Source organism: Sinocyclocheilus anshuiensis, unplaced genomic scaffold (genome assembly GCF_001515605.1).
Source record: "Sinocyclocheilus anshuiensis isolate Anshui unplaced genomic scaffold, SAMN03320099.WGS_v1.1 scaffold771, whole genome shotgun sequence".
Taxonomy (NCBI): domain Eukaryota; kingdom Metazoa; phylum Chordata; class Actinopteri; order Cypriniformes; family Cyprinidae; genus Sinocyclocheilus; species Sinocyclocheilus anshuiensis.
In genome coordinates this window covers 431575-458458 of record NW_015552585.1, presented here as the reverse complement: position 1 = coordinate 458458, position 26884 = coordinate 431575, and the positions used below count along the sequence as shown (strand labels likewise).

The window sequence follows — 26884 nt, the reverse complement described above, 5'->3', positions numbered from 1 at the left end:
CAATTTTTAATATAACTCCGACTGGATTCGTCTGAAAGAAGAAAGTCATATACACCTAGGATGACTTGAGGGTGAAAAATTTCTAATTTAGAAACGGTTACTATTTCCATGACGTCGCTGGAACAAAAACATACAAACTATATGACAGTAGATAATCTAAGGTGATTATGTGCTTTATTCAAAGTTAAACGTGTCCAAGATGAGTTTAAATATAATTTTGTGTGACCTTATAGCCATACTGAAAGCAACAGATAGTTTACCTCAGATCTTAAAAATAAATTAAAGCAAAGATGTCCGTTAAAACTGTGAACTCACTGCGAACCAACGAATGTATTCCATAACAAAGATGTTATCAGTCACTCAGTATGTACATTTAATGATGTTAAAAAGCTTTAATATTTATGAATTATATTATAAACGTATCCATATCGTTGCGAGTGCAGTGTGCTTCCAGAGAGAGACCGTCCACACACTCTTCTGATTGGCTGTGATATTTGATTGATTCTGTCACGTTGCGTCGCGTCTGGTGTGGACACCCAAATTGCTTGTCGCTGGAATCTTGTCGCGTCGCGTGTAGTTAGGACACGGTGTTATAACATGTATAACTTATGTAATACATTTTAATAATACTTATAATTTAATAATTTGTGCATTTAGCAGACGCTTTTATCCAAAGCGACTTACAGTGCATTCAGGTTATACATTTTTTACCAGTATATGTGTTCCCTGGGAATCGAACCCATGACCTTTTGCGCTGCTAACGCAATTCCCTACCACTGAGCCACAGGAACATATTTAATAGATAGATGTATATCTAAAAGAATCTAAAAAATTAAAAAAAACAGTTTAGCATTTTAAATATCAAGCCACAGTTATGTCAAGATATTGACATATATAACAGTAATTGAAAGGTCAGCCTTTTGACAGGAGTCCTGAAATACAACAGCATGCTTGAGCCCATCGCCACATAATCATACATTTTCCTAACATTCCAAACAAAAGTCCTTTCCGATCATGTAAGACATTCCATTAATTAGTTTTTCCTCTTATCCTCTCCTCCAACTTCCTCTCCACTCAACAGCAGGAGCTACAAATAACGAATGGAGAGCTTTAATGTCTGAACTGAAGATTCTGATCCATATTGGTCATCATCTCAACGTGGTCAATCTGCTCGGAGCCTGCACAAAGCGTGGAGGTTAGAGGAAGCTGATGGAGAGAATTCAACAATGGTGATATGAGAAATTTGTACATTTTTTGAAACTTTTTCTTCTGTTTTTACATTTGTTTGGTGTACGCTCAGGTCCGCTAATGATAATCGTGGAATACTGCAAGTATGGAAATCTTTCCAACTACTTGAGAAGTAGGAGGGGTGACTTTGTGGTATACAAGGTAAGCAGAAAAGTCTTATAAAACTTTAAATTGTTCATTTAAGCAGTGATTTGCCATGATGACGCATGATATTGACCCGGAATGTATGCTGATAATATCCACAGTCTCAGGACGTTAAGGCTCTGCGTTCCAGCTCCGGGTGTGATCTGAGCGAGCTCATCAAGCGCAGGTTGGAGAGCGTGGCCAGCACCGGAAGTTCAGCCAGCTCTGGCTTCATTGAAGATAAGAGCTACTGCGACTCGGAGGAAGAGGAGGAAGGTAGCGACTGAGTGTCTTCCTTCCCTTCTCCCCTCCTCCCTCTCAACTCCTCACCTCCAACCCCACCCTCTCTGCTCTCAAGGCTACGCTGATTGTTTTTTCCCCCTTAGTCTGATAGGTGGCTTCCTCAGGGATTCAAAAATACAACTGATATTTTGTACGAGCCACTGTCACCCACTGCGTGCAGAGCTTTTTCTAATTTCCTGCCCCAAGACCAGAGCTAGTCCGCTGCGGGTACATTGGGTCGTGCTGTCCCATGCCGGTTATTTCTGGTTTGATAAACTGTTTACTCAGGTGGATGATCCACCCACAAGCCCCTCACTTGAGTATCATTGACAAAGTGCACGTCGCAGTCTGCATCTAAAAAAAGAAGTCCGGTTTCATTGTGTCTCCCTGTCGGATGTGTCTGTAGTAAACAGGAGAATTATGAAGGCAAAAATATTACAACTTTATTAAGGGATTGAGAGAGGATTCAAACTTTACAGATTTGTAGACAGCACAGATTTGTAGTAAAAGAGATTCTTGGAAATTCTGTTCATTTTTTTGCCTGCCAAAACTTGCATAACAAAACAATGGTTTTGATTTAGCTAATAGCCTTTTACCCTTTTCTTGCAGAGCAAGAGGATTTGTATAAGAAAGTGCTCACACTAGAAGACTTGATTTGCTACAGCTTTCAAGTGGCTAAAGGCATGGAGTTCTTGGCTTCAAGAAAAGTAAGAGTCACACTTTCTCAGGATTTCATGAAAAATAGCTCTAACCCTTGCAATGAATCATTGTATTCTTAGTTTGTAATGGCAGCCCATTGTAATACCAATTTCCTTTTTAAATAATTTTCTGGCTCGTAATGTTTTACATTAATAATCAATCTCTGTATTTTGGCAACACTTTGAGAAGTTTTGTCTAAAACTCCAGAATATGAAAACCCAAATTACTTTATTGATCCAACACACTCATTCACACACATCCAGCAGATGAGATTAATTGCCACATACTAAAGATGCGGTTTAGCATATGTGGTTTAATCTCACCTCAGGTCAGAGTTTCCCCGATGGCAATTCCATATGTTTTACATTATCACAGCTTTCCATCATGTGCTTCATCTGACAGCGTAATGCCACACATGGTTCAAATAAGACACAAAACGCATCTTCACTACACTCCCTTTCCCTGCTCAAGACACTGAGGGTAGAAAGAATATACAATTATATCTTGCTATTACAATAAACTGATAGATGATGTATGGTAGAACATAATGTAATGGGATCTCTCTTTTACTTCTACAAGTGTATTCACCGTGATCTGGCCGCACGTAACATCCTGTTGTCTGAAAACAATGTAGTGAAGATTTGCGATTTTGGACTTGCAAGAGATGTATACAAGGACCCAGACTATGTCCGCAAAGGAGACGTAAGTGTGGAAGATTATCCAATTACTTCATATCGGTCACGGATACATGGTGCAGTCAGGCTGTATAATACGCAGTGTTTCAAAACTACTTAGTGTGATGGACGCAAATGATAACGGTCCAAAAACCACCGAAACTGTGAATATTCATCTGGAAAAAGATCAAATGTTTCTGTTAATGCCAAGAGTCTTTGGCATGCTGTTAGTCATTTTATAAGCCCTGATAATATTATTCTGGTCAAAGGATGTTTTCTTCTGGTCAAGTGTGAGCCAAGACGTCACACAGATAGTATAATCAAATAGACAGCGTTTTATAAGCTACACGTTGTTGAATTTAATTTAATATTGGGAGTTGTTCGTTTACAGGTGAGAGTAACATGATCTGCTTATCTTTTTATAGGCCAGACTTCCCTTAAAGTGGATGGCTCCAGAGGCGATATTTGACAAGATCTATACCACTCAGAGTGATGTGTGGTCTTTTGGAGTGCTTATGTGGGAGATCTTCTCTCTTGGTAAATACCATCGCTGTCTTAAGAGCGTAACTCACATTCCTTTTATTCACCTATTCATTGGAGACACACACAGCACTGTTGCAACACTCCATGAACTTGTAGTAATTAAAAGAGTTTAAAATACTCTCTAATGTTTTATTTTATATTGACTGTTAACACAAACAATCTTGATTTGATATTTTGGGGAGATTCGATTATGAAACGATCAAAGAATAATTTCAAGCTTTTATGATTTCAGGCGTTCAGTTCTTGGAACAATGTTTTCTGCTCTGATGTTTTCCATGAAACAAAGTGTCGGCTTTTCCTTCCTTTCTTCTATAGAGAGGTCTCGTAGACTTTGTTTGTTTGCTTTACTGGTTCGGTGCATTTTACACCAACGCAAAGAGCCCAGACAGGATTCAGCACCCATTTCAAAGTTAAACACATGGAGTAGGAAGGCAACTCAGTACATGCTGTGCTTCATCCAAATGGAAATAAAACGAACTCGAGGGTACTCAATCAAAGACACCTGGCACAAACCAGGCTGCTCATGAGGTGCCCTGTGCTTATCAACCTCCTCCAGATGTGGAGGGCAATAACTGTCAGCTGCTGTTAAAATTTCCTTTGGGAACAAAAAAGGATTGCATTGTCAGCTTGAAAAAAACAATTTTCATTCCACTAGTGCAACAACATCTGTGAACTTCAATGGTGTGTTTTTTAATCATAAATAGAGGTTGTAAAACAGGAGAAATCATCTTCCATTTGATCAGGTTTCATTCCCAACTGGAAATGTAAACCCACAGTTACCAGGCAGCATTTAATGAAAATGTACTATAACCTTTAATGGTTTGTGCAGTGTCGCTTTGGCACCTTTGTCATTAAAGGCTCTGAGCAAACAACTTTAATGTGACCATTCATATATGTATGTATTTAGAATTTTTTTATTACAAATTTCTTTAGGATGATTCCAAGGGCCCAGCGAGGGAGAGGGGACCCAAATCAGTAATATGTAGAAATAAAAAATGTTGCAGAATTTTGCATAACACAATGCAAAGCTTTTCACAATACTAAGTAACCACTAAATTTTATATTTAAATGACTAACATTCTAGATTATTAAAGTGGTTTCAGACTTTTGCACCCTCGTATGAATGCATTTTTAAAGATTTGCCTTTTAAATGCATGTTGAATGAACTAGAAACCACAGTAAAATTCCCCCAAATCTATATTCACACTGGATGCAATGAACACAATAGTGGGAAAATAGTAGGCCGTCATTTTGCATGTTAAAATAATGCAACATTTAGGAAAACACAATATAAATAATCCATTATCAGTGATATTGAAGGAATAGGATCTTAACTGATGACTCTGAGCTGTCACAACCTCTGAGCTGCACTGATTTAAGTTGGTGTCAAATAGACTAACACGAAAAGTTTAGAAAAATTATTATTGCTACTTGATAGTGTCCATGGGAGAAAAGTTTCCACCCGCACCCAAAGTACACTCTCATGTTTTGTATTGTGGAATTGAATTTCTTGTTCCTGTTTTTCTAGGCACTCCACATCTACTGCACTCTATTCCCAAAGTCACAGGAGATTTTCAAGTGCTGTTAATGTATTTGTTTTTAATGACTACCTAATCTATGTCAGAGGGGGGTTTAGATCATAGTTTAATGAAAGATTGACCTTTTCTGAGATCCGTTGTTATGATCTGCATATTTTAGTGGTTATCAGATATTATTAAAAGGATTTCAGTCAAGTAAATGAAAATATTATTTCATGAATCATGGTTTTTGCAAGTGTGCACCAAAGTCTCAACAGTCTGCAAATTCACGCTGTCTTAATAATTTAGTGTTTCTGGAGAAAACAGCTTTGCACAGACTTTGCAAGTACAGTCAGATAGGCCCCACTGATGCTGATTGTGCAGAGGTCTTTCCATTGATCTCTCTGTGCTCCCAACCCACATCACAGTTTAGTGAGTTTCTTGTAAGACCCTTTGAAGTGGCCAGAGCTCTATTTCATGGAAAAGTCTTGATAACCCCATTATTCTCTTTCTTCTCCCCAGGTGCCTCCCCTTACCCTGGCTTACACATTGATGAGGAATTCTGCTGCCGACTAAAGGAGGGCACCAGGATGAAAGCTCCTGAATACTCCTCCTCTGAAATGTAAGAGTCGCTCTGCTTGTGTCACTAATGTCAGGCAGTCCTGATTTGAAAGCAGTTTGTCAACTATACATGCAATTGTTGTGTAACAGTTGCCATATTGAGTATTGCAGGCACTAAGTACTTTTTAAAGTATTAGTGTCACAAATCCTTTATTTTGATTGTGAGAAATGTGTTAGATAATATGTTAATATGTTAGATAAACTATTATGTAACAGAAAATTAATCTAGCATAAACACATGCCTGTCCCACCTCGACTGTCTCCAACAATAACAAACATGCAATGTGATAATTTTCACACAAGATGTTGAGTTAATATTTAATTTATTGTAGAAAAACCTATTTTTATTTACATAAATTATAGTATTGATAGCATACACCAGTATCAACCTGAAACCCTGTTACTCATTATGTTGTAAGAAAACATTATTTGTATAAAAGTATAACAATATAAAAAATATACATTACATTATATATTTGCATGCCTGTGTCCTATTCCAGCACATGCCATTGTACCCAAACGTATACATGAAAAATCTTTAAGGTATTTATTTTTTGAAATGTCTCTAAGCAAGTTCCTTCTGTCTGATCCCAGGACTTTTAAACAAACTTGAAGTAATCCCAAATCAAACCTCACCCATCTCTGTAACCCCCTACAAAACTCTTTAGGGTTATTAGCTGAAATCTGAACTCTGGGGAAAGAAAATCCTCTCCTATCGATACAGTTGAAATGAGCAGAAATATCAAATTGTATTGCTTTGACACAAGACTGAAGCCTTAAATGGAAACAGATCAATTATTCGCTGAGCAAAAGGAAAGGAGCAGCTTCTGATTGGCAGCTAGTTTATAGTGCAGTTGATGTGTGCTAGGGATCCATTACTGACTTACACCAATCCAGCTGAAACTCAAGCTAACATTAAAGGCTCCAGTCTACCTAGGCAGCATGGAGTGGCCAAACACAGTGGCAGGGCCCCTGGGCATCAGACAGGGAAACCCACTGGCAAGATACTCCCATTGTGGTTACAGGGTTAGAGAGCAAGCCAAACCAAAATCTGAAAGTTTTCAGATATAACAAGATATGAGAGTAGAGGTCATGGTATCAGTTTTAAATGTGGAAAGGAAATGAAGCGGACAACTTCAGATTAGTGTTGCTTTTAAATGGGTGTGGAGAACTGAATCGCCTCAGTTTGAGAGAGAATATTCACTGCCTGTTCTCAATAACAACCCCTACTGCTGTCTACGAAGTGCTCTACTCAATCTTCGTTTCAAAACTATGGGCTCGTTCAGGATGGTAATTCATATCTGATATTCTATAACTATATCATATCCACTGTCTCAAGCACTTATGTTTAAAACATTGCATGTAATGCACGTTGTCTCACATTTGCAATCACACACGCCAATTGAACATAACAAGAGGTCATGAAAGATTGTGATTGGAGATGACCTACAAAATGCAGTACAGACCTCAGACCTGAATTGAATTCGGCCCTCATAAATACAGCCTTTCTGGTGACAAGTCCTCAAAACCCAAAAGTGTTTCCGTTCAGCTTCAAAGAACTTGTCAACTAGCATTGCAGATAAGGGTCAATTTAATATACTGTATCAACTGTAGCACTGATAACACTGTTCTTCAAGAGAGCAGAGAATTTGATCAAGTTATATGCTGTCCTCAGGGTTAAACACTACTTTATTTCTGACCCTGACCAAACCTACACTGTATTGTGAGTGATGAGAAGAAAGCTCATAAAACAGGGATTTGACCGGGTAGAATCTCATCTGTCTAGACTGATTCACCCATTTAATGATAAACTGATTCCCACTGTCCCACAGGCTCATAATTATTCAATACACTGAACTAAACGCCATTGGCTGTCATTAATGTATTTTCCATTTACATTTCCATAAGTGGGAGCACAATTTGAGAGGATATAGAACATCCTGGTTTTATCGTTGATTTCAGAGGAACCACCATTTGCCATTTTTCTGGACTTCCTGTTAGTTTAAGGAGAGCTCCATCTGGATTCATTAAAATAACCATTTTAGAAGTTTTACTTCCTCCTGCTAATCTCCTTCACAGCCCATGAGAAGAATACCTCCTCTCTGATCACTAACATATTCAAACCCAGATGGATATATTAGTTGATTAGTGTAAGGAAGTAATGAGTCATCAGCTAGTACAGTATTTTTTCCATACTCCAAATTGCCCAGTGTTGTGCTAATCAGACGGGATCAGAGAGTTTCATGGGTAACGGGCTTTATTTATATAAGGACAACACCATAGTATAAACAGGATACAGCTCAATCATCGTCAGTGATCATTTACTTGAATGCCTGCTCGGTGCATTGACGCCCCAGTGTTTTACAACTGAAACTTAGCCTTCAGATAAACGCAACCATTATAGGCCAATAAAGGACCCCAGACGTCCCTTCTGGGGAGAGATGCTGACAGCTTGTGTAAATCAGGAGGAAGTTCCTCTCAACACAAACTCTCACCCTGAGAACGGTGCAATGAAAACACTCAGCCTCACTCCTTGTGTCACGCATCAAATATTATTGATGACTGTAAATAATTGGATAAGCCGGATTTGCAGAGTAATCTAGAGGTCAAGGCACAGGGTGTAATTCATGAGGGTTTATGTAGCTGCAGAAGAATTGCAATTTATGATTATGGTCTACTAATCACTCTGTATGTTCAAAGGAAGTTCTTTAATGTATGCATGTTTCTGTCCATAGATATCAAACCATGTTAGACTGCTGGCATGGAGAACCATGCAAGAGGCCCACTTTCACAGAGCTGGTAGAGAGGCTAGGAGATCTGCTACAAGCTAGTGTACAGCAGGTAAGAGAGTCTCATTCACTTCATTACATTTCATGTCTTTCCCACAGACTTTATTTAAATGTTTACTGTTTAAACTCTGACCACAGCAAAACCACAAAAATGTTATGGGATGAAAGATGCACTACCATTACACAGGCAAAACCATGTTAGCCTGTCACTGCAAACTGTGTTTAACAACTAGTCATAGATGAAAGGTGAATATTTTATGAATGTGATGAATGGAAAGATTTAAAGTGAGTTTGGAGTGACTGTAAAGGAAATTTAAGACAAGCAAAGTCACTCATGAAGAGAAATACATGTGTACACATTCAAAACTTTGGGCTTGGTAAGATTTTTTAATATTTTGAAAAAAGTCTGCTCACCAAGGCTGCTTTTATTTATCAAAAATGCAGTAAAAACAGTAATATTGTGAAATATTATTACAATTTCAAATAACTGTTTTCTATTTGAATATATTTTAGTAGGAATATTAATAGTCATTATTCCTGTCATCGCTGAATTTTCAGCAGTCATTGCTCCAGTGTCACAGTTTACTTCAGTGTCACATGATCCTTCAGAAATCATTCTCATATGCTGATTATTGTTATCAATATTGAAAACAGTTGTGCGGCTTCATATTTTGATCATTTGTTTTCAGGATTCTTTGATTAATATTTATTTGAAACAAATATTTTGTAACATTGTATTTATTCAATTTAATGCATCCTTGCTGAAAAAAAAAAAGAATTTATTTCAAAAAAATCTTGACCCCAAATGTTTGAACAGTAGGGTACAGTATGCTACAGCAAATACAGGCATAGACATAAAAATGTATTTACATACACAAATCCTTAGATATCCAAACAAGAGAAAAGTAGGTAAAAATCTACAATTTGTGTTAAACATTTGATGGTGCAGTATGTCCTGATAAATTTTTCTTAGGTCAAGAAGAAAGTAAGGGATGAATCTGATTTATAATATGACTTGAAGAGAAGTTATGGTCTCAGTAAAAGACTACACTACACAGCATAGAGATCAAAACATATTCCAAGCCATCAGAATTGGAAGTCATCCAAACTCCCTCTTTCTCACATAAGGAATCAAGCTTAGTGTACTGCCCAGACTGCCCCTAATAACATCATCTCCACAAAAAATATTCACACATTCCCTTGCAGATTTATGTACAGATTCCTCCAGAATCCTATAAAACCATATGCAGGGTGATGTCACAATTTTAAAATGAGCTGAGTATTTAAACACTTTGTCTCTCTCAGGAGGGAAAGCACTACATCCCAATCAACACAGCCCTATTGACCAAAGCAGACCCCTCAAACATGAGCCCCACAGAGGAGACCTCCACCAGACCTGCCTCTCTTAGAGACTCTGGGACGGCTTGGTAAGATAGCTTTATCATATCCATATAACGGATATAGGCTCAGACTGATTTGTATTTGTACTTCAGTTGTTAAAAATCACTCCGAATGCTATTATTCATGAGGACTATTTAAAGCTTTTTAGAAATTTGGGGCTGGAATGTAGATGCCACAATTGTCATACAGTTTCTCTCCCCCCATCTCCACACGACTCCAGCCACTACCCCTTTTCTTTGAGAGACGTGCCTGCGCGAGAGTCTCTCAGACAATGGCACAGCGGAGAGATATTGCCTAAGGTGACAATCTCAACAGCCAGGCTGGGTGTGTGACTAGTTAAAGCTGGCTGTAAGGTCTGGTGACTTGCATCTTTGTTTGTACCGCCTGGGTTGTAATGGCCTCTGAGTCCATCGCTGAAACAGCACGGCTACAGATATGGCACATGGCCATCTCATACAATAACATGCATTTATTTTATTTTAGGAAGTATTTGATAGAATGAGTGTTTATTATTGTTAGTGATCGCAATATATTCCATTTAGGGTTCTAGTATTTTTGCTACAGGATGTAAGCTGTGACTAAAGCTTAATATTTAATGACTAATAAAAAAAAAACAGGATCTCCTTAAAAACACGGTCAGTTTCAGTGAAGGTGGCCTTTTAAGTTATTAATGGCAGGCCATTGGGGTGGATTAGCCTTGGTTTTGTTAAAGCGTTTGAGATCTGAGACGCCGTTTATGGTCTTCCAGTCCAGCAAAGGCCAGGGCTAATCTACAAAGGTTATCCTCTAAATTGCATTTAAAGCCTTGTGGACTATACAGCATCCTAATATTTGAGGGCAGCAGTTTGTACCACCAATTGCAGCTAGACAAATAGTGATAATCTCTTACTGATTGGAGGTTTATGACTCAGACCTTAGAAGTGTTCAGTCTAAATATGTGATTGGCATTAGATAAGGGCATCTGAGTACAACAGTGGTTACACCCAAATGCCAGAGCTATATTATATGATCTTCATCTATACAAGGATCTTATTTAAGCATATAATGTGTCTTGTAAAATAGAAAAAAATCTATACTACCACTCAAATGTTTGGGGTTGGCAAAATAAAAAAATAAAAAAAAGAAATGAATATTTAATATTTAAATTCAATCGAATCAAAATTCGCTCAAAAGTGACAGTAAAGACATTTATATTTACATAAAATGCAGTAATGGCCACTGCAAAATCCAATAAATTCATAATAAATTCATGAAAATTAAGCTTTACCATTACCACAATAGATTACATTGCAAAATATTTAAAAAAATATTCTAAAATAGTTTTTACAAATATTTTAAAATAGATATTTTACATTTAAATATCATTTCACAATAAACAGCTGTCTATATAGCTGTCTTTACTGTATTTTTGATCAAATAAATGCAGCCTTGGTGAGCATAAGAAACTTCTTTCAAAAATCTTATCAACCCCAAACTCTTGAACAGTAGTATATAGACGAAGTATTTTTTGAAGTCAACTTGTCATTATCAAAAAATAATCCCCAACATGGAGCAATTATTTTATAAGAAAAAAAGTCCACTACAGCGTGCAAAACAGCAAGCCAAGCAACAAGATTACACTACAACAATATTACAGTAATATTAGTACTAAAGCCCTCTGAGGTCATTTTAACTGTAATCAAAAACATGAGATGTGAGCGAGTCCACAACTTGATACAAGACACACGAAAGTAGCGCCAAACATCTGACCACCGAATGCTGAGATCAACCAATCAGATTCAAGAGTTCTAGAGAGCTATGTAATAAGTTTTAATAACACCACACCACACTGGCATTTTTAAATTCTTCTACTGCTGTGATTGATGAGCCAAGTTTTATTACAAATGAACGTAATCAACAGGTTTTGGTTAAAAACACTCTGTCAGCACTCCCCCGTCTTCCATGTCCAGTGCCCTCCTCATCCCAACCCGATATGATGAAAAGCTGGGCACAGCCTGCAACCAACTGGCAAATCCATGCAAATCCAGATTGCCATGGTCACAGGCATGGGAAAAAAGAGCCACTCCGGAGCATGTAGAGAATGATGTATATATTGTAAAGAGGCGGCCCCTGACGCCGTTTATGGTCTTCCAGTCCAGCAAAGGCCAGGGCTAATCTACAAAGGTTATCCTCTAAATTGCATTTAAAGCCTTGTGGACTATACAGCATCCTAATATTTGAGGGCAGCAGTTTGTACCACCAATTGCAGCTAGACAAATAGTGATAATCTCTTACTGATTGGAGGTTTATGACTCAGACCTTAGAAGTGTTCAGTCTAAATATGTGATTGGCATTAGATAAGGGCATCTGAGTACAACAGTGGTTACACCCAAATGCCAGAGCTATATTATATGATCTTCATCTATACAAGGATCTTATTTAAGCATATAATGTGTCTTGTAAAATAGAAAAAAATCTATACTACCACTCAAATGTTTGGGGTTGGCAAAATAAAAAAATAAAAAAAAGAAATGAATATTTAATATTTAAATTCAATCGAATCAAAATTCGCTCAAAAGTGACAGTAAAGACATTTATATTTACATAAAATGCAGTAATGGCCACTGCAAAATCCAATAAATTAATAATAAATTCATGAAAATTAAGCTTTACCATTACCACAATAGATTACATTGCAAAATATTTAAAAAAATATTCTAAAATAGTTTTTACAAATATTTTAAAATAGATATTTTACATTTAAATATCATTTCACAATAAACAGCTGTCTATATAGCTGTCTTTACTGTATTTTTGATCAAATAAATGCAGCCTTGGTGAGCATAAGAAACTTCTTTCAAAAATCTTATCAACCCCAAACTCTTGAACAGTAGTATATAGACGAAGTATTTTTTGAAGTCAACTTGTCATTATCAAAAAATAATCCCCAACATGGAGCAATTATTTTATAAGAAAAAAAGTCCACTACAGCGTGCAAAACAGCAAGCCAAGCAACAAGATTACACTACAACAATATTACAGTAATATTAGTACTAAAGCCCTCTGAGGTCATTTTAACTGTAATCAAAAACATGAGATGTGAGCGAGTCCACAACTTGATACAAGACACACGAAAGTAGCGCCAAACATCTGACCACCGAATGCTGAGATCAACCAATCAGATTCAAGAGTTCTAGAGAGCTATGTAATAAGTTTTAATAACACCACACCACACTGGCATTTTTAAATTCTTCTACTGCTGTGATTGATGAGCCAAGTTTTATTACAAATGAACGTAATCAACAGGTTTTGGTTAAAAACACTCTGTCAGCACTCCCCCGTCTTCCATGTCCAGTGCCCTCCTCATCCCAACCCGATATGATGAAAAGCTGGGCACAGCCTGCAACCAACTGGCAAATCCATGCAAATCCAGATTGCCATGGTCACAGGCATGGGAAAAAAGAGCCACTCCGGAGCATGTAGAGAATGATGTATATATTGTAAAGAGGCGGCCCCTGCCGAGGACCCACTCAATCACTGTCACCTTTGACCTTCTACAGCTTTACTGCTACGTCCAAGAGTCTCCCTCCACATTGTGCCTCTGGATTCCACCTGGTACTCCCACATTTAGTATGCACATATGTGAAGTGCTTGGCACTGACAGCTCTGCTTCACACTGTGTACAGATCCCAATACATGCCAATCTGTTTTGCAGTGGTATTTACTGCAAATTATCGCCCCTGTAGACTAAAAGCAATGCAAACTCACAGACTCCCTCCAGGGTGTCTGTCCCGTTGACCCCAGATGAAGAGTTATTGAAACTCATGGCAACACACAGAGCAAAGTACAACAAAATAATACTATTTCAATTTGGATTCATTCAAATCTGTTTGCTCCTTCCACAGGATGAAGAGCAAAAGTAAGGAGTCAGTTCTGCTGGAGGGCGAAAAGGAGAAATACACACTACTTGTTCCCTCACTGGACTTGAGTCTGGAGGACTCCTCTCTCGACCCGGAGCTGGAATGTCATAGCCCACCTCCAGACTATAACTATGTGGTCCGTTACTCCACACCACCCGTCTGAGTTGATCTCCACTCTTTAGTCGCCAGAAGTCTCACCCAGTTTTGGAGGATCTGATTGGTTGGGTCCATTTTGTCTCTGCACATTAGATCTGTTTTATATTTTCCCCCACTTCTTTCCATTCCACTTTATCCTGATACTGGACTGGTCATTCAGAGTTTCACATTTTCTCTTTCTGTGCACTTTTTCAAGGTAGTGTGTGAGTACAGTGGGCTGCCACTTATATCACCTCAGATATTCCTGCTGTCTACTGTGAACACAAACAAGCTCATTTTATTACAATAACGGCACTGTTTTCCCCAGTGAAATTGCATTTTTCATACAGAATGGTGGCTAATTATGAAATGTTCAGTGGTTAGAATGAGGACAAAGGCAATTCTTATTTTATTCTAGATAAATATTTTATTGTAATGAAAACTGGAATTTTGGTTATATGATATTTTATTTTTATTTTGCTAAAATTATTTCAGAGCTCACTAAATCTCTTTTTTTTTTTTTAGGAAAATATTTTTCTTTAGAATAAATTTCACTCATATTTTACTCTGTCAGACAAACTGGCAAACAAAGACCACAGATCATGAATAATTGAATGTGTGGTCTGAAATTCCTTCCCAGAAATTGCAGGACACATTGATCATCAACACAAAGGATGCACATTGTGTTTCCAGGTTCTTTCACACCAGTCTGAGGGCCGCTTTCCTGAGTCTTGCTCATTGAAGCTAAAATGAATCACTTTTGCTCCCGCATATAGTATTTTTATCATCATAGCTTTTAATCTGGATCATTTTAAAGGAATTAGCCAAGCTTAATATCTTGGACTGCTTACATATGGCAGGACAGAATGGCTTATGGGTGCCTAACATCCAGTCTATCACTGTGAAAAAGGTTTCAAAAGCCTTAGCAAGTAAATTATTCATGCACATTTAATAGGAAACATTCTGTTAATTATTGATCAAATTTGGACCACAATTAAACAGCCTTTCTCTGTTCAACAATAGTTACACTGCGTTGTGTACTTTCCATATTCATGTTGTTTACACTACTGTATACATAACAGCACGTAATATGTTGTGCAGCTATTAACCAGAGGAACACATTCTGTTACTGATTCAGTAGTCTTTTATGCTAAAATACTACTAAAGCTTGCAGGGCAGGCTATAATATTGTCAACAGGCTGGTCACTATATAAATGGTCATGATAATTATAGTAAAAGCATGTGCACACATGTAGGTGCTATCAGTATTAACTCCTTAACATTATGGAATGGGTGGGAAATCATTGTATTGGTTCAATCAGATCTGACAGTTTTAAAAGCAATTAGACTAATATCTAATATAATAGATCAAATATCTGACCGTTATTGCTAATTATTGTTTCAAGTCCAAGTACTACATTCATAGCTGAGGGACTGTCTTCCAAATAATGAAATGTATATACTGCCAAATGATGCTTTCAATAATGTTGTTATTTTGACTGACTGGTATTTGTGAAGTAGAATTGTATGCACTGATATTTTCTACATACATTTTTTTGTATTATACTTGTATTTTAATATTAACCAAGCATAAATAAAGATCTTTATATTTATATATAGCACCTTTTCAGAGTCATGATTGCATTTGTACAAGTACATGCCTGTATATTGTAGCTACTGCTACTAATAAATAAAAATGCACAGAAATAACAATGCCAATGGTTCGCCTGCCAAGTATTGCATTCTTCTTCCTATAGCATGATTTCCTATAGGTCTATACATAATTCCAGTAAGGTTAGGCTAAGTATTATACGATTCTTGGTGGAGATGGTTGGGCTGTGTGTCATCTGTGCGCTCTTTTTCCTGCTTCTTAGTCACAGAGACACATTTCCTGAACGGGGCGAGGTGACGGCAGTCTGTCTGTCACCAGGACGATACCTCTGTGACTGTGAGCAAGAAAAGGAAGGGCTTCTCCATCATTCCCATCACAACAGGGTTCTAAACACTAAACTTCCTAAGGGCCAACAGTGCCCCCCAGCTTTGGCACTAAAACGCTATGGGTGCATATTGTTGCCGTTTCTGCTTGTCATATTGAAGATAAACAGTGTTTACGGTACACTTAAAAGCTCACTTGATTGAGGATTGGCGTTGTGTTATTGGCTTGCTATGAAGGTTATGAGACATGTAAACTGATTCAGGAATTAAAGCTATAAACAAACAAGGGAAGGATGTTGGGAGGGTAAGGGTTCATCATATTCTGGCTACAAGCACAAACGTGGTATTCACGCACACCTCATATTTTTCTAAGCTCACAGGAAGTACATACGGTCTCAGAGCTCTGCAGCTAATCAGAGTTTTCAATTTCCCTTGCTCTAAATGAATATGAACATTACGTGATCATGCATAATTTCCTACAATACTTTCTCCATTTTATTAACCAAGAAAAAGTACTAAATAACACATTTACATTAATATATGTGTACTATATATCTATCTATCTATCTATACACTATCCAAAAGTCTGGGGTCCAAAAGTCTTTTTTTTTTTTTTTTAAGAAATTAATACTTTTATTCAGCAAGGACACGTTCAATTGATCAAAGTGACAGTAAAGGCATTTACAATGTCACAAAAAAACTGTTCTTTTGTACTTTCTATTCATCAAAGAATCCTGAAAAAAATGTATCATGGTTTCCACAAAATATGAAGCTACACAACTGTTTTTAACATTGATAATAATAATAACAAATGTTTCTTGAGTTATGTTAAATTGTAATAGTATTTCACAATGTACCTGTTTTTACTGAATTTTATCAAATAAATGCAACTTTAGTGAGTATGAGACTTCTATCAAAAACTTTTTGTAAAAAATCTTACCATCCCCAATTTTTGAATGGTAATGTACTGTATATATAGACAGTCAATGTTATAAACTGTACCAGAGGATTTTCCACCCCCTATATGACATGGATTGTGAATTGCAGTCTTTGTCTAACTTCATAGTTTATAATGGAATCTTCTAAAATTATCTCTGAGAAAAAACATCACGTACGCATCTAATTAAAGGCTCTCTCCTATTGGGACGGTTTTGTTTTTCTTGTTCAACAATGTGTAAATCCCGTTGCCACTTCCAGAGTCCCTTCTCAAGGAAAATAGCCCCTGGTGGCAATATATTTCATTAATCACTAAAACAGAGGTGGTATATTTTGGCCTTTGGGAGTCTGCCAAAACTCATTCCTGCAATCAGTGACAAACCAGAATGCCTTGAAATCCTATCATACCCCATTCTGCTTTCTCTGTACAATTCCCAGAGTGCTCTTCCCTCTGCTTGCACTTCCCACGCTGTGTTCTGGTGAGGGAGTGCAGGGAATGGCAGGATCGGGGTTGGGGGGGAACCGCATCCGTATACCTCTCACCTACAGCCTGAGACAATGGGGTGGACTTCACTTACCACAGATATGGCTTTTGCCCACCTTTTCCCAGAAAGGTAGCACCAAAAATACAAATAGCATCCAACTCCCATGATGCCCAAGGGCTGAGTCAAAGAGTTCTGACTAAATCACACAGACTGTTTGTCTTAAAAATAGTTGTCTTAGACTTTGACCTTCAGATCAAAGTAAATTATTTTTGTCCCCACAGGGTTCCAGTGACTAAAAAGGAACTGTTTATAATCTGTCAAGAATTCTGTCATTGAAAACAATTCAGAAATATCTGATCTACAGTGCTATGGGAACTCTGGACTCAAAACTGCCCAAGCACTGAACCAAAGACCGTCTAAAAGACACTGTATGCTACTTGACAGGTTAACTAAATATTCTCCTGGTTATTGTTGTAAAGAAAAACAAGATGGGATTACTGATGATTAACTCATAAATGATGAATGGTAATTCAAAACTGTTGCAAATGTTGGTAAAGTGGGAAAAGCTTTAAGAATGAACTCAATTGATGGGGGTCTGTGGTTGTATCTGACAGAACCCCCAGAAAAAGTCAACAGTCAATTTGAACCAAACAACTAAGATCTCACCAGTAATATCCATCCATACTGCCTTCATAGTCTTTCCATGAATATATGAACATTTATGCCACTGCTCTTGTTTCAGATACACTTGTCTTAGAGCAACTGTTCTGTTTTGGAATTCGTTGGATACAGAAATTTGTAGCCATAGTATTTTAAAAATAAAAGTTTGAGGAAATTCTTCAACAAATCTTCTCATGACATTTATTCATTTCAGATTTCACACAGGAGAATTAAAACCTAGGGAATTACTGCAATAAAGTCTCTGTGAGAAAAGCAAACATTGTGTAATGATTAGGCTATTTCTAACATTTCTGAAATAGCACATAGTTCCAAAAAAAACATTTAAACTCGACTTCCTAGTAAATATAAATGTAGCAATATTCTTATGAACAGTATTATGACCTAATACTCATTGTGGAAATAAAAAGAGAAAACATATGATTCATACTTTCAACTATTTTGAGTACAATCTGTCCCCAAACCATCATACATTTGGGACACACATGTCATTATTTTGAAGTTTCCAAGTAAGTTGTAAATCTGTCATGCTGAGAGCATCTCTGCCCTCAGATAAAGCATTCTTCCTTTAGACAGAAGAGAACGGAATCCTTTCCATTATAAAAACTGTGCACAAACAGAACCTTATCCTTTTTTTTAAATACATTCCCATCCTTATTTAAGACTCACAAACTTTTAACGTGACGATAATATACAAATAAATAAATAATAAATTAGATTTGCCATTTTATTATTACTACTAAGAGAGAGTGTTATTTCTCTCTCTCTCTCTCTCTCTCTTAGCAATTCTTATGCATTCATAAGCTTAGTCTAAACAACTTACTCATTTGTTTTTGTTTATGTACAAGAACATAGTCAGTGACATTACCGCTAACGCATTTGTCATCTAAACAACGGTCAGGCCAATGCCACACGTCACACCATATCTAATTTTCATACTGATAATGAATAACGAATAGCAATGTCACAACATTAGGCAACTATGTAACAGAAATGTATCTGATTATATGTCACATACAATCATTGCAAGTAATTCACATATATTCACAGAAATGTGATCCGAAGAAGCGACGCAAACAAATTACTTGGTGGATACTGCCCTCTAGAGGTCATTATGTAATGGTGCTGATTAATTTATAACTAAATCTCAAGATCATTCTTCATTTCATTAAAAAGGGAAAGAATGTAAAAATAACGTGTTGTACTATAAATGTCAGAAAATGTGTCATAAAAAGGTGTCCGTCGAAACTACGTTTTAAGTCGCTGTTGCAGCTGATTGACCAGCAGGGGGCGTCGCTGCGCTGTGCTTTGAGTCTCCAAACCAGGGGTGCCCAAACTCGGTCCTGGAGGGCCGGTGTCCTGCAGAGTTTAGCTCCAACCCTAATTAAACACACCTGAAGCTAATCAAGGTCTTACTAGGCATACTAGAAACTTCCCGGCAGGTGTGTTGAGGCAAGCTGGAGCTAAACTCTGCAGGACACCGGCCCTCCAGGACCGAGTTTGGGCACCCCTGCTCCAAACCAACCTTCTTTCTTTATTGCGTACACCTGCATCAGCAACGAGTGTGCTCACAAAACCCAGGTCTGGCCTTCAGATTCTTATGCTAGGATATATTATGAACACATATTCAGCAATATAGTACAACATATAAGCCTATACATATCGTATATGACCATCATTTACATAGGCTGGAGGCCACATTTTGGTGTAGCACTGAAATGGTCTGTGGAAATTATCTAACAAAAAGTAAAAGTTTAACCCCAGGCTCATTTAGCCTACTACCTATGGTATGAATTTAGCAATAGTCGAACAAATACATAAATTATTAAATATTAGAGAAAAACAACTGTAGCAGCCATTGATACTTTTTTCCACAAGGGTCCTTGACCTTCTGAAATGCTTTCATTTGCCTGACATCATCATAGTGATGTGTTCTTGCTTGCATCTAACTGATCCCATAGGCTTACATGCTTTTATAAATGATATCAGTCACCCATATGAACCTGTTCTGATGGATCAGTCAAGCTAACATGAACCAGGTCATACAACAGTTAAAGCCTGCATATTTCCAAATAGCTTGATTATAGCTATACACTAGCACAGACATGAGGTCATTAGCTGGTCCAAGCTAGAACATGGATTAGCTGGACTCTGGTGGGGTCAAGATCAACCTAGTAGACCTTAACCAGGCTATAAGCTGGTAGACCACCTCGGACGTCTAAAAAAACAGCTCAAGCTGATATGACATGATTTTTCCAGTAGGGGTATAAATTTAATTTGATATCAACTTAATTGTTTTTTATCACTTTTTTTTTTTTTTAAGAAAACTGCTTTAAATATGATGTTGCAGTATTGAAACTATAGCAAATACATTTGTTATAAACTTTGAAGCGCTGTTTTGATGATCAATCGCACTGCACCTATACTTATTCATACGGAAATGCAGTTCCTTACTATGTTCAAAGGTCAATCATTATCACAGAGAAATCACATTAAATATTGTTTTGACATATTTATGTTATGAGGGTTGTAGCATAAAAACGACTGAATGCATAAAGGTTTTAGTATCACAAATCCACAAAAACTGTCCTACTTTTGACTATCATACAGACATGTGATGATCTTTGATGAAAATCATGATCAGCTGTTTGTTTTTCAAAAGTTTAGTGAACAAACAGTAAACTAAAATTAATTTAGTCATCTACAGTTCAGTTACAGTATATCACTTTATAAAGACTTGAATAAAGATGAGACACAGACTTCTTGAAAATGATTGAAAATGTGTGAATGTCCTGTTTTTGCTAAACAAAATCGATGATTTAAAATTATTTAAAACATTATTATCAATTGTAAAATTAATATACATGCATTTTATGACAGTGTATTTATTCGAAAGGCTTTACAAAGTAATTTTATTTTTAAAAATGCTTTCGTGAGAGCAAAAGACTTTTTAAACGAACTGAAAAAAGTTCATCAGGTTCAAAAGTTCATTGACTCAAATCGCCAATTTTGGAAAACAGCAGTATATGAAACACATTTTTTCATATTTCATGTATATATATAAAATGAGATATATATATATATATATATATATATATATAGTAAACGAATGTAAAATTAAGTAATTTATAGTAAATAAAGTCCAAACACACATATTTTCAGGTGAAATGTACTGTCCTTTCTGCCCTAACATCTGAGACAAGACAGTCAAGCCTGAACAAGCTACTGTCTGCATATGTTAATGATTAAAATACCCCAGAAACCTCGCAGTAAAATGAATTAACAACTCGTTAAATATTTCGACTACATGGCGACACGCACGACACATTGTCGTCGCATGGGTACTGTAGGTGATACCTCACATTTCCATAAACCGGAATTAGCTGTGAAGTGTGACCCGAGAGTGTCATTGTGTGAGGGATACGCAATGTGAGAAGTTCGCCTTACTTCAAGACACCTTCTCCCTCTTTGCACCTCTTTTACAAGAGTATCCTTTAACAAATACGCATGGACTCTGAAGGCGAGAACGTGGCATGGGTACTATGCAGATGTGACGTTCCCATATCCACAGGTTTAGCTCCATTAGAGAGAAAAGGAAGGGCAGTAAAACTTCAAGCGACCATTCATCGCTGAATGACGCTGCCTGCCTATCAGCACGTCACAGCTCATTTCACTTTTATGATGAACACTTTTTTTAACAATAAAATATATAATAAAAAGATGGCATTGCTGTTGTTGTTTTCGCTCGTGTAATTAAATGAAATTCAAATATAATATACAGCCTATTATAATTTATATTAACAAAATAAACACATTTATAATCAAATATATGATTTGTATTAATAAAATAAAACATATATATAATAAGTTATGAGTTAAGTTATAAAAGTTATTTGCTTGTTTTAACTTTTTTTTTGTCTTTGAAGGACGTTTTCGAAGTCAAACTGAGACAGATCTAACAAAACTCCTTTCAAATGGGCTTTTTTGAGGAGAGACATTTTTTTTAACTGAATATTTTTCACAGTGTAATGTGTTGATTCCTTAAGTCATCTAGAGTGAGTCTGTAAGCCTATTGAATACTGATGAGAAGAAGTGGTTTTAGGTACATGTTAGTCTGAGGTGATGCGAAAATCTGGCGCTAGGGGAATCTTTGAGGGTTTGGTGGTGTTATTGGCTGGTCATTTGAATGCAAATCGAGAGGTTTTGAAGTCGTGGCTGACGTCAGGAGGGCTTGGTTATACCTTTGCCACCACCACCTTGACAACACAGTCACATCATGTTTGATTGAAGCACGTCAAGGACTACGTCGCGTGACCTGGAGACCATTTTGGACTACCACACTTCAGATAAACAGTACTGAGTCAGGCCTTGGTTTTGAGTGATATTTGGCTTGATGTATGGCTGGCATGTTGCCTTAAAAAAAGTTATTCTAGGGGTTTCTTTCGAATCATGTACGTTGGATACCTTTTGGATAAAGAGGGAAGCATGTATCACCAAGGAGCCGTGAGAAGATCTGGCATCAGTCTTCCACCACAGAATTTTGTCTCCACACCACAGTATTCAGATTTTACAGGATACCATCATGTGCCCAACGTGGACACACACGCGCAGTCAGCGGGGACATGGGGCCCTCCTTACGGCGCACCGAGAGAGGACTGGGGCGCCTACAGCCTGGGACCCCCGAACACTATTTCTGCACCTATGAGCAGTTCATCCCCGGGACAAGTTTCCTACTGCTCTTCAGATTATAATGCCATGCACGGCCCGGGATCAGCAGTGCTGCCTCCACCACCTGAAAACATTTCTGTGGGCCAGCTTTCACCTGAGAGAGAAAGACGCAATTCCTATCAGTGGATGAGCAAAACCGTGCAGTCCTCCTCAACCGGTAAGGCCAACAAATGTCTTTCAAAAAATACATAAATAATCAAAAATAAAAGCTGGCTAAGAATTTAAAATATATGGCATAATAGAGAAAGCGTTTAAATATTTCTGAAGTAATCTTAAAACATGCAAACTGCGCAATAATTTAAAGGTCTTAAAATCAGCGATCGAAACGTTCAAAATGACAGTAGTTCACGCTTATGATCTAATTTCGCGAAGCAGCAGAATAAAAATGACAATTTAAGTCATGCACCCAATTTACATAGGTTGTACTAGAATGTAAAGGTTTTTTAATACAAAATTATTAGAAAAAAATATATGTGCACAAAATCTAAGCAAAAACTTGAAGAAAATCTAAACAGTTGCTTTGTATTATTTTGGTTTAATATTGGACAAATAATTTGCACAAGGGCAAATCTTGTGAAAAACGTATACATTGTTTGATATTTGCCTCAAGGAGTGGCACATCTGACAAAATATTACGAAATAGTAAGGCCTGGGAAAATTGAATAGTTTTACGCACACTAACTTTACGTAACCGTCCTTCTCCCCGTCATTATTTGCGGAAAACGTTCTGTAAAAAAAAAAAACGGAATATCTGAGTTATATTAATACATTTGTTCCTTTACGCATGCGACAAATAGTTGTGGCAAAATGAAGGTGTTGGGAATTGGCGCCAGGGTCACTTGTAATGCTAATTTGCGACTCCCGTAAACAAGATGTGAGGTCTACTTTTCCTGTTACATTGTCTCAGGTTTTGAGGGTTATCTGTCATATTCAGGCGGCGACTTCTTTCAACACCTTTTTCACTTTGATATGCAGCAGCGCGTCGTCCTCTGTCTCTGTGCTTGAGGGTTATATTACCTCAAAGAGTGACACATTTCACAGCACATAAAGTTCTCCTGTCTCCGGCGCATGTTAAAACGACACAGCGAAAACATTTTAAAGAAAAAAAAATCACTTACAAAGTTACATGACCTAACTGTAAACGGCCTTTTTAATTTCTACTGCTGAAAAACTGAAAGTTTTGGAAATGGCATGTGAAGTTAAAGGGTCACATTTAACATTAGACGTTAGAGCTTTCCGTAGTGATTGCATCGAAACTTTTAATAATAATAATTAAAAAAAAAACTATAATCAAATTGCGTTCTTAGTCGTATAGGCTACATAAAAATATATAGCTGGTCTGTACATACAAAAAACAAGTCCAGCCTGCTCTTGGTTTGAGGAAAAGATTTTTGATGTTATCTCCTTGTAATTCTTTGTAAGACGTGTGTCTCTTAACACATCAGTGGCGTTTGGGTAATGTCTTTGCGTCTCTTTGTTCTGCAGTTTGTTCAAAAAATCTCCTCAAAGAAGATCAGAAGCTCAATTTGCATATCTAGCAATGTAATCTTAGTTTATGCAATTGACTGAATATTTCAATGGCGTTATGATTTATAGTTAAAATTAGAGATCATATAGGCCTAGTGATTGTAAATGCAACATAAATGTAAGAGAAGAAAGTCAAAATGATAAGAATAATTTCAATATAACCTGTAGAAATTATACAATGCACAAGTTCTTCCTCTGCCTTAAAAAGCCATTATTAATAACAGTATTACACATTTTACGCACGACGTTTAATTGGTTATTATTTCATAATGATAATCTCTTATCCAGTGTGTTTTATGACGAATGTCTTCATTTTATCAACATAGTTTTCATACTTATTCGTTCATTTCCCATTTCTTAGGCAAAACAAGAACGAAGGAGAAATATCGAGTTGTGTACACAGACCATCAGAGGTTGGAGCTGGAGAAAGAATTTCATTTTAATCGCTACATCACAATCAGAAGAAAATCAGAATTGGCAGTAAACCTCGGGCTTTCAGAAAGACAGGTAAAAATGATTTCACATTAGATTTTTACTTATAGAATTAGATTTAGGCTATCTCACTAGTTGAAAATTAGACATTTCTTTCTATAACCGTTTGACTTTTGTCTTCACAGGTAAAGATCTGGTTTCAGAACCGCAGAGCTAAGGAAAGGAAATTAATCAAAAAGAAACTGGGTCAGTCTGACGGCAGCGGAGGATCAGTCCATAGCGATCCCGGTTCTGTCAGTCCCCTACCGGTACCAGGGTCACTGAGTCCGTCAGACATACACGGTTCTCTGTACCCACCCCCAGGAATGAACGCCTTACCATCTATGAGGAACATACAGCAAGTTACTGTCACTCAGTGAACTCGAACTTGAAAGATCCAACTTTAACTGAGCACTCCAACACGCTGAAAGGACCGAACCGAAGCGGACCGCTCGCGTGGCCAAAACGGATTACAAACTTACATGACAGGCATCAAGGCGCGTGTTGTGGACTACCACAGAAGAATCACGTCTTAAATGCAACGAAATGCTGGAGGCTCTTCAAATATCGTTTTAATAGAATAGTTTTTAAAATTAAGAAAAAAAACATACAAAAACCTTGTTCGTCTGATCCAGAGACTAAATATTTTAATGGGTTGTTTGTGTTTGCTCAATTAAGATATAAATGTCATTTTCTGTATGTGGTGAGTGTATCTAAATGTTTGTAAATAAAATGAAACTACAGGTACAGCGTTTCTCGGGATGTATAATGATCCTTACCCTAGAACTGTTAAACTTTTATTGTCTGTGTAAGCCAATGACCTGCGATGGCAGGCTGTTTTATGCTCCAGTTTGCGTCCAAAGCGCACGTCGTTCACTTTCTTTTCACAGGGGTGATGAGCAGGTGTCACATTCCTAATATGGGTATAACGTTTGATTCCAACAATGTGTAAATAAAAAAGTTTTGCAATAGTTTTTTTCCGTGTCTTGATATAGCCTATTATTAAACTTAAACGAATGAAATATTGTATGTTCATCAGCTTTAGGCATTCACCTTTAATTTACCTTTTAAACGTGAGACCACTCTGTAAACGTACAAACTGCATTTGGGCTCGTTTTTCAAATTAAGGCTGAACAACTTAATTTGTAAAGTTATATAACTAGGCCTAGGCTATAACGTGTTTCTGTACAAACGCAGTAGCCTATATTGAAATAGGATGATTAGAGCAACACAAATGTCTTATTTTGGCGTCACATATTGTTGTACCATTGTACACTCTTAAAAATAAAGATGCTTCACGATGCCATAGAAGAACCTTTTTGTCTAAATGGTTCCATAAAGAACCTTTAACATCTGAAGAACCTTTCTGTTTCACAAAAGGTTCTTTGTGGCGAAAGAAGGTTCTTCAGATTATAAAAAGGTAAGAAAGAGATGGTTCTTTAAAGAACCTTTGACTGAATGGTTCTTTGTGGAACCATCAGTGGTTCTTCTATGGCATCGCTTGAAGAACCTTTTGAAGCACCTTTATTTTTAAGAGTGTAAGCAACATTTACTTTTAAGTTAACGATTTTCCAAAAAAAAAAGAAAAAAGTTACGAACAATGGCTCAAAACTAAATTGTGGGAACAGCTGTAAGACTGTCATTAAATCTTGAAAAATGATTTACAAATAAACAAATGTCTGTCAGGAACCTTTATATTTTCTTCATAGAATAGCCTACATTTGGGAGGGAAATCTGTAGAAATACTTCATTTCTTTACAGTTTGCAAAGTGCATCTCTCAGCTAAACACCACGTCATCAGTGTGACATAAGCACTTTTATGTTGTAACATGCTTGTTAGGCCTATTTATTTTTTAATTTAAATTGAAACAAATCAACAGTTTGATTACAGCAGTGAAGAAAACTGATTTCACTGCATTTATCTTTAAATGGCACATTCCACAAATCCTATTATAGGTGTCCCATGACTTTATTAATTTAAAGCATTTAGAGACACTTAATCCCTTTTATGTGAGGCTTGTTGTTTTATGTTCTATTACAACAAAAATATTACTGTATCTAACATCCAATTAACCCAAAATATCAAATGTCTGGTAAACACATTAAAATAGGGATTTTGGCCTACCTTTACCAACTTGACAGTACCCGAGAAGTAGCTACAATAGCCTACAATGATTTTGTTATAATCTATTG

At 37.0% G+C, this 26884-nt stretch overlaps 2 protein-coding genes across 2 annotated transcripts in view; both read left to right on the top strand.

The window, feature by feature from the left end:
* Window positions 1-14371, top strand: part of LOC107665424 (vascular endothelial growth factor receptor kdr-like) — a 48649-nt gene extending 34278 nt beyond the window's left edge. Inside the window, exons 19-28 of the mRNA XM_016456296.1 lie at window positions 1082-1195; window positions 1301-1389; window positions 1494-1647; window positions 2263-2360; window positions 2932-3054; window positions 3452-3563; window positions 5609-5708; window positions 8443-8548; window positions 9802-9924; window positions 13735-14371. Of these exons, the coding sequence (XP_016311782.1) occupies window positions 1082-1195; window positions 1301-1389; window positions 1494-1647; window positions 2263-2360; window positions 2932-3054; window positions 3452-3563; window positions 5609-5708; window positions 8443-8548; window positions 9802-9924; window positions 13735-13959 (1244 nt within the window). The 3' untranslated portion in view covers window positions 13960-14371. The remainder of the gene's footprint in view (window positions 1-1081; window positions 1196-1300; window positions 1390-1493; window positions 1648-2262; window positions 2361-2931; window positions 3055-3451; window positions 3564-5608; window positions 5709-8442; window positions 8549-9801; window positions 9925-13734) is intronic.
* A 7737-nt stretch (window positions 14372-22108) lies between these two features.
* On the top strand, window positions 22109-25156 carry LOC107665429 (homeobox protein CDX-1-like). Its single transcript, XM_016456301.1, has 3 exons — window positions 22109-22850; window positions 24582-24727; window positions 24838-25156. The coding sequence occupies exons 1-3, from the start codon at window positions 22415-22417 to the stop codon at window positions 25069-25071; spliced, it is 816 nt and encodes a 271-aa protein (XP_016311787.1). The 5' UTR covers window positions 22109-22414; the 3' UTR covers window positions 25072-25156.
* The last annotated feature ends 1728 nt before the right edge of the window (window positions 25157-26884 follow it).

Coding starts and splice junctions, on each gene's coding strand:
- LOC107665429 (XM_016456301.1), top strand. CDS start 22,415: ATGTACGTTGGATACCTTTTGGATAAAGAGGGAAGCATGTATCACCAA. Junction 22,851..24,581: donor CGTGCAGTCCTCCTCAACCG/GTAAGGCCAACA, acceptor CCCATTTCTTAG/GCAAAACAAGAACGAAGGAG. Junction 24,728..24,837: donor TCGGGCTTTCAGAAAGACAG/GTAAAAATGATT, acceptor TTGTCTTCACAG/GTAAAGATCTGGTTTCAGAA.